The following is a 12092-nucleotide window of genomic DNA, read 5'->3' as shown; positions in this document are numbered from 1 at the left end:
GAGCTCTTGTCTCTAGCTGCATATGTATCGAAAGATGGCCTAGTAGGCCATCACTGGAAAGAGAGGCCCATTGGACTTGCAAACTTTATATGCCCCAATATAGGGGAATGCCAGTGCCAAAAGGATGGGAATGGGTGGGTATGGAAGTGGGGGGCGGTATGGGGGACTTTTGGGATAATATTGGAAATGTAATTGAGGAAAATATGTAATAAAAAATATTAAAAATTAAAAAAAAGAAAAGATAAAATGCTAGATACTCCATTTATATGAAGAGTTAAGAGTCAAAGATCACAATGACAGAAGTGTGTTAGTAACTGCCAGGAGCTGGAGGGACCTAGAAATGAGGAGTTATTATTTAATGGTTATAGTTTTGAATTTTACAAGAAGAAAAAACATTTAAGATGAGCAGTGGTTTTAGTCGCACATTACAAATGTATTTAATGTGACAGAGTGTACTCTCAAATAGTTAAAATAGTCATTTTTGTTACATGTATCATAATACAATCAAAATGAAATGTAATTCAGAACAAGCACATATCTGCTAAATGCCTGTTTCCCTCCAACCCCTTCCTACATACAATAATACCTCATGCTATACACCAACAGTTCTTGTCTCTGTGCAAACCCAGTACCCTTGTACCTGTTAGCAGCTTACAGACCAGTCTCCCTTTTCATCTTGGACTGCATCTCTTCTCCCAATCCTTGGTCACTCTATCCCAGCCTCACTGACTGCCTGCAGCTCATCCAGCTGGATATCTTCGCACTGCATTAGCTGTTCCTCAGCCTGGAGCACTCTCCCCAAGATAGCCACAGGTCTCTCCCCACCAACCTTCTCAAAAGCTCATGGAAATATCATCTCCAGCAAAGGCTATTCTAATGGAATCCTGTCCATCCCACTCACCTAGAATTCCCAGCATGCTTTGCTCTGCTCTACCACATTTTAGCAGTTCTTACTATCTTTATTCTTACTAAATAATGTACTCATCATATATATTTATAGTGCACCCTTTCATGGGAATCTAAACTCCTCCGGGGCAGGAATTTTTGTTTGATATCCCAACCATCTGGAATAGGGTCTGGCATTTAGTAGCCATGTGATCAATATTTGTTGAATGAAAGAACAAAATTTTTATTTAGGGTTGAATTGGAAACTTTTGACTCACTAGCCAAAGAAAGCTACATTCAGGGGCATCTGTGGCGCCAAATACTGTACCCAGCACCCTGCTATATACACAGATACCACAGATACCACTTCAATTACATTTTACAGAGAGAGGGGGGGGGAGAGAGAGAAAGAGAGAGAGAGAGGGGCAGGGATAGAAATAGGAAAGAGAGTCAAATGGATATTAAGGACAATGTCATTGTCAGGTGGGACTATAGTAGGGAGGGGGTATTTTGAGCTGCAGATTATATACATGTATGTAGCTCCTGCATATGCCCCTGACATATTACCAGATGGTCCAGTGACTAGTTTGAAAAACATCACAGTCAGTCCTCCTCACCACCCATTCATCTAACTGACTGACCTTGAATGAATGGGGCTCTGGTTGTGTGCAAGGCTAAGAGAAGGGCAAGTGAAGAATTTACACCCTCTCTCTTGTGCACTTTTCCTGGCAGCCAAGATGATGAGATGGAACAAGGCGGACCAGTGGCTTCTGCAGAAATGTATCGCTGGGGTGAGGGGGATGTGGCGGTTCTGTTCCTACCTCAAGGGCAGTGCAGGTGAGTCTCTGAAATTGTTCCCAAAATCTGAAAGCTCTCAGTATTTTAAAGGTGTCTAAATCCCAGATGGCAGTTATCTGTGTCTGGAAAATCTAGGCTATATTTCATGGTGCAGTTTGGGTGAAAACCTTGGGAAACTAGGATCCATGAGACTAGTTACAGCAAAAGCAATCCAAGTCCCTTTCATTCGTTTATATGACAGCACTTGCTAAGCATCTCTAAGTGCCAGCCACTGTGCTAGTCAGATGGAATGCAAAGATGCACCATAAGTTCCTGATTCTTAAAGTTTCCTCTATGGTAGGAGGCAGACATAGAGTCTATGGGGAGAGTGGGTTGCACTACTTCCTGATATATTGCTTCTGGTCACGTTGTCGGGGTGCCGGGAGGCTAGCAGCTGGCCCAGGGTGACACTCCAGCCCAGCACATTAGGTTTTGTCCAGGGACAGGTCCTAGTTTTAAGTATGAATCCCAGGGCCTCTTGAGGAGCAGTAAAGGAGAATTAGACAGACTACATCTTTCAGTTTACTATTTGGGTTGGCAGAGTTATTAAATAGGGAACGTGGTCTTGGCACCTTTGGGCTGTAGCCCATCTGCAGGCTGGTCAGAACTCAGGATCTAGGAAATATTCTTTTCCCCCCTCTCCTTCTTTTATTTGGCAATACACAATACCCCATTATTTATACTGTCATAATTTTCCCTAAAGCGACTTTATTTTTTTTTTTAAAGCAAAAGCAAAGAAAGACATAAAGGACCCTTTTCCCATTAAGCCCCTTCTCCCTATGCTTCCCACCCTCACACACTGGGGACTTTCTGGAGATGCAGTCCTAACTGGAAGTTGGCTAGCGATGGTTTTTGGTGCAGCAGAGCACATCTTGGGAGGAGCAGCTGCACCAAGATATCATCCAAAGGGGCGAGACGAACGTGCAGCTCTCCATCTCTCCTGTCCGACCTGTAGGTGAAGAATTGCTGGATTTCTGGATCCTTGCTGAGAAGATTCTGAGCATAGATGAGACAGACAAGTATTTGAAAGACTACTACCTCTCCCTCCTGCTCGTGCTCAAGGCCACCCACCTGCAGGAAGGCTCCAGAGTGGTGACTCTCTGCAACATGGACATCAGTAAGAACTGTAAAGCATGTGTGAGATGGAATTCTTGTGGGATGTGACCAACAACTCCATCCGGTAGCTGGTAACGCCCATCTTTTGCTTTCCACGATGTTACCTTCTCCATCAGCATGCTGTCAGAGTTGCTAGTGGAAATCATCGCCTATAAAACAGAGAGGGATTGAAGGACACCAGCCATGTTTAGGATGGGGCTTATGTTTTCCCGGGAGACGTTTGGCCAGTGCAGGTTGCCTGGAAGGGGAGAATAAGAAGTGGGATGAGATAGCTGGGGAATTACCATATCTTCTGAGTCTGCATAGCTTTGTTACGTTTTTATGTTAAATGAGAGTCTCTCGGGCAAACAGCTGATGGGCCCAAGGCAATACTTGTGACCTTTGCATGCAAAGAATGTCTTTAATTTTGAAAGAGTTCCACAGAAATTATTTGTGGTTTCACAGAGCTTAAAATAGTTTGGTCTATCTATCTGAGACAGTGTCTAAATTCTTTCTCTACACTACCGGGTTCATTCTTGTTAGTGTGATTGAAAAGTGAAGAGGCACTTTCAACCCAATACCACTGTGTTCCAGAAGATACGCGATTTGAGCTATTCTTCTCATTCCTAACAATAATTAGGAATTGATGACATCATCTGGGTGTGGGTGCATGTGCCTGTAATCTCAGCACTTCAGAGGTAGAGTTACAAGGTTTAGGAATTTAAGGGCATCTTGGCTACTTAGTAAGAGTAGCCCAGGTTATATGAGACCCTTTAAAAAACTAATGAGATTAAATCCAGGGCTAGCAATGGTTGGCTTTTATTTGAAGGATTTGACTCCTTGGAATTATCCATTACAAATGCTTTGGTTATTGTTTAGACTCAGAGTCCCATTCACTTATGTATAGTCTCATTTTTATCACATTTTCTTGTATCTTTTGCTTTTTGTTTACAATACATTCTAAAATGTGTCCAAGGAATTCCACAAAATGTGTTGTCTCTACGGGGGAAGAAAACAGGAATGAGAGAAAAGCAGCTAGTGTGTACTAAGTAGACATCAAAGACCTGCCACTGTGTTCCCTCTGCTCCTATCCCCAGGATTTCACCCAGAAGTAGCAACAGCTCTGCACAAAGACATCCAGAAAACCTCCCAACCCCATCTCACCATCATGGCCTTCACTACTACATCCTCACCCTTTATCTCTCTCTATTCTTTCAGAGTCCCTCTTGAACCTCTCCATCTGGCATCCCAACCAGTCTACCACCAGAAGGGAGATCCTAAGCCACATGCAGAAAGTGGCTTTGTTCAAAATACAGAGCTACTGGCTTCCCAACTTTTATACCCATGCCAAGATGACAATGGCCAATGAGGAAGCATGCCATGGTCTGATGCAGGAATATGAGACTCGCCTGTACAGTGTTTGCTGTGCACATGCAGGAGGGCTCCCTCTAAATATGAGCATCAAGAAATCCCGCCGCTCCCAAAAGAAGTACTCAAGCAAGAAGGCCAAGAAAAAGTTGTGGCATTTGAATAATCCTATCTTATGGCCTCTGGAAACAGACGCTAAACCAGAAGTTTCCACTAAGCCCCAAGAAGAACTGAGTCTTCCAGAAAGGGTAGTTTTACAAAAGACTTCTCTGGGAGAAGATTCTTCAAAGGAGACAATAATCCATTCCCTGTGCAAGGACTTGCAGAACGCCAAGAAACCCATCGTGAAGAAGAAATCCAAAATCCAACTCCACATGGAGGGCTTCCTTGAGACAACGTTCACTAATCACCTGAGATCTTCCACTCCCATTATTAACCATGCTGCCCCGCTGGTTGTCAAGAAGTCTCTCAAGCGAAGCCTCTCCTTTGGGTACACTCACTGGGCCCTGTGTGCTGATGCCTGTGCAGGGAGTCCCTTCCGGTTTCACCTGAAGAAGATGAATCTGAAGGTGGAGGTCCAACTCCTGGACCTTTGGCAGGACCTGCAGCATTTCATCAGTGTTCTCATGAATAATAGACAGAATGGGAATGCACTCTTTCGTCACATGCTTGGTAATCGAATCTGTGAGCTCTACCTGAACGAACAGATCGGGCCACCCTTACCACTCAAACCTCAGACCATTCAGGGCCTGAAGAAGCTTCTGCCATCTGGGGAGGTGAACCCCTGGATCCCCAAAGCCCAGAGGGAGATCTGCAAGGTAGGCCATGTCTCAGTGAGTTAGCATCTGGCAAATTAGGTCAAGACCAATCAAAAAATGGCATCTTATCAGCTGCACTCACTTTGTTAAAGGCCCTTACCACACAAACCTTCATACACTGAGGACCTGATTAGCATTCTCAGGTAAAATGCTTTGTGATTTCTTGAAACAATCAAACTCCAAGGTAGAATGAATAGATGTGTGGTCAATATCCACCTCCCATTCTGTATCGATCCTTCTTCACGTGCAACCTTTCCAAACCACAAAGCTCAGGGTATCTTACTGAAGGAAGTCTTAAGAACTTTGCACTAGACATTGGGAAGCAGAGTTCTCTCATTCTAAGTTCATTTCTTGCCTTAGGGGTTTTAATGCTGTGAACAGACACCTTGACCAAGGCAACATTATAAGGACAATATTTAATTGATGCTGGCTTACAGGTTCAGAGGTTCCGTCCATTATCATCAAAGTGGGAGCATGGCAGCATCCAGGCAGGAATGGTGTAGGCAGAGCTGAGAGTTCTACATCTTCATCTGAAGGCTGCTAATGGAAGACTGGCTTCCGGGCAGCTAGAATGAGGGTGTTAAAGCCCACATCCACAGTGTCACACCTACTCCAACAAGGCCACACCTCCAAATAGTACAATTTCCTGGATCAGGCATATTCAAACTGTGACATTTCTGTGGCTGTAATAAAATACCTAGACAGAAGTCAGCATAGGAGGGCAATGTTTATTTGGCTTACAGTTTTAGGTTGCAGTTCTTTATTTCAGGAAAGTCAAAGCAGGGACTCAAAGCCTCACATCCACAGTCAAGAGCGAAAGACCACGAATGTACCATGCTGCCTGCTTGCTTTGGGGAACTTTATTCACTTACAGTTAGCCCAGAGGATCCTATTTCCAGAACTTATTCTTTGACCAGACCCAGAGCTCACAAACAGAGCTACTCCTGATAGCCAGCTGCTTCTTTGTTCCCTGTCTCCATATTCCAAGGCTGAAATTACAGGTCGCCTGCCACATGTCCCTGGCATTTGTGTGGGCCTTTGAGATCCAGATGCTGGTCCTCTTGATTGCAGCAGCAAGCTCTGTAACCACTGAACCATTTCCCTATCCTTCTTGTCTTAGTTAGAGTTTCAATTGCTTTGAAGAGACACCATGACCAAGGCAATTCTTATAAAGGACAACATTTAGTTGGGGCTGGCTTACAGGTTCAGAGATTCAGTTCATTATCATCATGGCAGGAAATATGGCAGCATCCAGGCAGGCATGGTGCTGGAGGACCTGAGAGTTCTACATCTTGATCTGACTGCAGCCAGGAGAAAACTAGCTCTCAGGCAGCTAGGAGGACTGTCTTTCAAAGCCCACCCCTATGGTGATACACTTCCTCCAACAAGGCCACACCTCCTAATAGTGCCACTCCCTGAGACAAGGGTATTCAAATCACCACACTCCTTTATAGAGTTCACCAGACCATTTTCAAAACCCCATTGACACCTCATTGTAAAATAATGCCCACATCACTGAGCCAGTCATTGAACCCCCTCATAGAGAGTGCAAACCATCTCTTGCCATGCCTCCATCTCCCCGAGTCTTCTTTGGAAGAGAAATATTTCAGAGATTACTGATCATCCTCACCTTTCTCCCCTCCACGCCTTTGCCTAAACGCCTCCTACTGCCTGGAATGCCTTCTTCTCAGCTTTCCTCTGGCAAACTCCTACTTACCCTGGAAGGTGCAAACTTGAGTTTACCTTTTCTTTTCTCTTCTTTTATTTTCCTCTTTCTTTTTAGAATAGAATAGAGTTTATTCAGGGCATGGGGAGGGGAGTTGAGAGAGTAGTAGAGGCAGAGAAAAGCAGAGAGAGAGAGAGAGAGAGAGAGAGAGAGAGAGGAAAAGAAGAGAAGAGAAGAGAAGAGAAGAGAAGAGAAGAGAAGAGAAGAGAAGAGAAGAGAGAGAACGAGAAAGAGAAAGAGAAAGAGAAAGAGAAAGAGAAAGAGAAAGAGAAAGAGAAAGAGAAAGAGAAAGAGAAAGAGAAGAAGAGAAGAAGAGAAGAAGAGAAGAAGAGAAGTAGAGAAGTAGAGGCCAGCCATGAGCACGTGGAGAGAGATGGGGTAGGGGAATGGGGAGGGGGAGAAGGAGGAGAGAACAGAGCAAAAGCAAGAAAGCAAGAGAGCTAAATTTTCTAGTCTTTAGAAATTCCTCTTGGGTTTCCTTGAATCAATCAGACACAACAGTTTCCTTTTCTCTCTTCCCAGAGAACTCTGTCTTCATGTCTGATACACATATACCACATGTAGCAACTGCCGCTCACCCTACTGGGAGCTGAACTCCTTGGAACAAGTCTGGGGCCAGCCATTTATACAATGCCTGGCACATGGGAGGCACATAGGAAATATTTGTCAAGTAAAGAAAGAATGTGGGTAAACAAATTCAGCTTAGGTTTGGCTTGCCCTAATGTGTGACACACACTTAAAATCAGGAGAGATCTCCAATGTGAGGTGTGAGAGCAGAATTGCTTGGGTTTTAAAGCCATTTTGAGAATCGAAGACACAGCTTTGGGAAGACACAAGCGCTCTGAGTACTTTGCCCTTTCAACACAATATATTCCCATTTTCTTTTTGTTTGTTTGTTTGTTTTTTCATTTCTTTTTTTTATTATGTATTTTCCTCAATTACATTTCCAATGCTATCCCAAAAGTCCCCCATACCCTCCCCAACCCAACTTCCCTACCCACCCATTCCCATTTTTTTTTTTTTTTGGCCCTGGTGTTCCCCTGTACTGAGGCATATAAAGTTTGCGTGTCCAATATATTCCCATTTTCTGATGCTTACGGAGGGGCTATGAAAGCTGCTATGTTTTGTTTTGTTTTGTTTTGTTTTGTTTTGTTTTGTTTTGTTTTGTTTTGTTTTGTTTTGTTTTGTTTTGTTTTATAAAAAAGAAGGACTGCCTACTGGATGCTGTGGCTGATGTTTGCCACCTCACTAGCTCTCCCACTGTGAAAAACCTCTGCAGTCTGCCCTACTGTGTGGGATGGTCATAAACTGAAAGGAAGCAGCCAGCTGAGGGCCCCATCTTTTTTTTTTTTTTTTTGGTTTTTCGAGACAGGGTTTCTCTGTGTAGCCTTGGCTGTCCTGGAACTCACTTTGTAGACCAGGCTGGCCTCGAACTCAGAAATCCGCCTGCCTCTGCCTCCCGAGTGCTGGGTTTAAAGGCGTGCACCACCACGCCCGGCTGAGGGCCCCATCTTATAATGTTCCCTCTGTGCTTGGACTTCAGGTGCTCAGCCCCTGGTATGATGAATTCCTGATGGAAGAGGACTACTGGTTTCTCATTTTCACAGTAGGAGGGGCTTTGAGTTGTGGAGGATTCAGGAGGGGAGGGGAAATACTTCTGCTTTAGAGGCTTAGAGAAAATGAAATTAAGACTTCTTCCTGGAGACGGCAGGAGCTGGACACAATCCCTGGTGCTCTCAAACCTATAAACCTAAAGGGCTGGGGGATTGGCTCAGAGATTTAGAGCGCTTGCTGTACTTCCAGAGGGCTCCTAACTCTGGATGCAGTTGATTCCTGCATCCATTATTGTCTCTCCTCCTACTCCCCACTCCCCTAACTCACTTTGGATGGCCCATAACTGTGTGTAACTCAGCATCGAAGTTTCCGATGCCTTCCTCTGGCCTCTGCACCCACACATGCACATGTGCACACACACACTTATAAACACACAGAGGTGGGAGGGAGAGAAATACAGTATTTTTTTTTAAAAAATGTATAAACTAGGAGGGTATAATAGGGGACTTTCAGGATAGCATTTGAAATGTAAATGAAGAAAATATCTAATAAAAAATTGAAAAAAAATGTATGAAGCTCTCAAGGAAAAAGACTCAGTACATTGAGTAGAATTCTAATTCTAAGGAAGTTATATTCATGTAGAATTCTGAGAGAAAATGAGTTGGGTTGTGGGGGTGGGGCATGGCATTTAAAGGAGCGACAGCTCTAAAGACTATCAGGCAAGGGCTGTGTGACCAAGATAACATGGAAGATTGAGTGGCCACAAATCTCTTGCTTCCAGTTGATTCCTGCATCCATTATTGTCTCTCCTCCTACTCCCCACTCCCCCCAGACTCAAACGCGCGTTGTCAAAGCCAGGTGGCATAAAAGAGAAGCCGTCAGCAGAGAAGAACACACCCTCCTTTATAAAAGACTTCAGGAATCTCTGGTGCTAAGCCAGGCCCTGGCTAGCATGCAAGAAATAGATTCTATGCAGTGGCAAAAAGTGGCTACCGAGAACCTGCGGCAGGGCGGGTCTCTCCAGGTAGAACTGACTACTCCAGTGTTCCTACAAGGTAAGGGCAGTCACTTATTTTTCTTTAAATTGTGACATTTAGGGAGCTAGAAAATATCAAACTTGTTTTATCAGCAATTATTTCTTTTGAATCAGTACTGTACACTGCAAAGGGGACATCACTTGTTCTTCAAAAAAAATCATATAAAAAAAAAAAAGCTCCAAATAACTAATAACCAAGGCTCAATGTCACCTTCCAAGGTCACCCTGGAAATGACCATCAGGATATGAACCCAGGCAACTGACTGTTATCGCTACTGGCTCTGGAAGCCAGGGCACTGAGGTTGGAACTTCTGCCTACCAAAGTATCACACCAGTTAGCACTGGACACTCCGTGCCATGCATCTGATGTGCCCTGGAGTCAGGTCCAAGCAGCCATATCTAACTTTGCCTTGGGTTTCCTTACAGAGTCCCGCCATGTGGCCATACTGCATGATCTGGAAAGTTCCACATGAACTCTCCAGAAGCAGATAAACTTCTAAACCCAAGAACTCTACACCAGTGGGGCGAGATGCTGCTTTCTGCTCCTGCTATCTGGAACATACCACTTCCCTGGCTGTCATGGTCTTATTGCCGCACCACACTGTGACTGGGCAGCTACTCCCCAGTTCACCTCGTGTTATTAGAATTAATATATGGCTGCTTCTAGACAAAGGAAAGAAACCCCACTTCCAGTGATCAGGATTTGCACTTACCGGTGGTATCTTTGAGGCATGAGTCATTCCACAGTAGGCAGTAAGGGGAAAGAATCGAATCAAAAGCTACAAGCTTTGCACATACTCTACAGTAGAAATGGATGGTATGATAAGGGGGAAAAAGGGACTAAGAGGCTTAAAACAGTGAAGCCAGAAGCACTGAGGATGAGAGACAAAGGCACTTGCAGATGGGCCTGAGATGGCTAGTGACCTGATAACGGGTAGATGGGTAGTGATGGGAGATGGACTGGCTAGCTTCCAAGTGACCTTTTCTCATTGAGAGACCCATGCTAGGCACTGTTGCTTATTACACAGTCATGCTTCCAACACACTGTTGCTAGTGGATCTGATTTCAGTGGACTAAGCTGTAAGGGTAGACGCTAAGGAATCTGCTCCCATCTCAGGAAGAGACTCTGGACCATTCTATACACAAAGAGACTACCAAGAAAGCTGTGGCTACTTCTTGGTAGCTGTGAGAACAAAGAGAACTTAGAATGTTAACAACCTTTGGACTCACCAGCCAGTAACCAATGCTCAGTAGACAGCCAGGATCAATAGCCTCTAAGGAAGCCAGAGGTCTCAGTATAATCAATAGCCAGACACCTGCAAGGTCAGAGGTAATAATTGCTCTTGCTTCAAGTTTCTGATAAACCCAGAAAATGCTTTGTTAAGACTTTCCTTGTTTGGGGCTTTGGCTTTTTTGTGAGTTCATTTCAGAACTAGCTGATCATATACCAGGATGGTATAGGGCTTTTGAGAGGGATGGGACTTGACCAAATGACCAAGATGACCTTGGCAGATGGCCAAGGTCAATAGCTGAGAAAGCCAGAGTCAGTGATGGATAAGAAAGGCTTCAATCATCCATCCCTAACTGAATGTGAGGCTATAGACTATTTGTAACTAGCTCCCTGGCTGGGGCAGGGGCATGTACATGCTTAGAGTACATGGGCCTTCCACTGGCTCAAGCCATGATAGCCCAGAGAACTAAACAATCTTAATAGGAAGTGTATCACTCTTTGTTTGGTTTCTATTATTGTCCTACAAAAGCTTTGAACAGTTTCCACCACACTTGAGGACCCCTCCCCTGTGGGTCTGTGGGTCCGAATCTGCCCCCACCGCTGGGCATGGCATCTTACTGAGGTGGAACGCAGGGAGTTTGACTGTGCTTACCCCCACGCTGCCACTGGACAGGGTGCTGACCTGTAGGGAAGCATGCAGACACTGCTCAGGGGGTGGAAACACGCAGTTTGCAATGTGGGGATACCAGAGCTGGTTCAGGGGTCCGGGCTGGCAATGAAGCCAGGGCCATGGGGGCTCTCTGATTCTTGGATATCAAGGCAGGGATGGGAGTCAAGGAAGAGCAGAGAACAGAGTCCGGGTCTCACTAGCCTGGGGCAGAGGGGGAGGGGGTGTAGAGGAGGGAAGCTTCTGCTTATCCTATTGGTGATTGTCCTTAGCTTGGCAGAGGTAAACTGGGAGCCCGGAAAGGTCTTCTACAGGAGATTTAGCTGCAGCGCTGTAGGCGAATAACTTCTGCACATCCCCCAAGGTGGTGGTAGATGAAAGATATAGTCCATGGGTCTAAACTGTTTATTGACTGTTCGTGGCTGAAAAATGGATGCATTCCTAACCGTACCCACTTCTCAGGGTGGGCCTGAGCTTAAGTACCTTTTGCAGGGAGGGATGTCTGGGAAGTGAAGCTTATTGGCTTAGCCCTCAGGGCTTCTAGGTACCTCATTAGCTTGGAGAACTCTATTCTGCACAGTGGTCACTTTTCTTTACGTGAAGAGTGTGGCACGTTTTACAGACCAGGAATCTGGCAGGGAGCAGGGAGTCGCCTAAGTCTTAGGTGTGTGCTCACCAAGTCTCTGAGTCTTAACCTGCTCTACCTTACCAAGCATCCTGGTATGGTTTTACTGTCCAACACTCCCACATACTTGAGGACCCTCTCTCACTCTTAGAAGTTCCACTCACTCTTTTTCAATGATTTTTCTTCTTTTAATAATTCTTTTTTTTTATTTATTTATTATATGTAAAGTACACTGTAGCTGTCTTCAGAC

At 44.8% G+C, this 12092-nt stretch overlaps 1 protein-coding gene across 1 annotated transcript in view; it reads left to right on the top strand.

Moving 5' to 3' along the window:
* The window catches only part of Rgsl1 (regulator of G protein signaling like 1), a 70240-nt gene that overhangs the window by 14940 nt on the left and 43208 nt on the right, over positions 1-12092 (top strand). The window contains exons 5-9 of the mRNA XM_029475678.1: positions 1618-1722; positions 2678-2839; positions 4036-5003; positions 8273-8335; positions 9116-9338. Coding sequence (XP_029331538.1) covers positions 1618-1722; positions 2678-2839; positions 4036-5003; positions 8273-8335; positions 9116-9338 — 1521 coding nt within the window. The remainder of the gene's footprint in view (positions 1-1617; positions 1723-2677; positions 2840-4035; positions 5004-8272; positions 8336-9115; positions 9339-12092) is intronic.

The sequence above is a fragment of the Mus caroli genome, chromosome 1 (genome assembly GCF_900094665.2).
Source record: "Mus caroli chromosome 1, CAROLI_EIJ_v1.1, whole genome shotgun sequence".
In the NCBI taxonomy this organism is placed as follows: Eukaryota; Metazoa; Chordata; class Mammalia; order Rodentia; family Muridae; genus Mus; species Mus caroli.
Note: the sequence above shows the minus strand (reverse complement) of the source record. Positions and strands in the feature narration are given on the sequence as shown.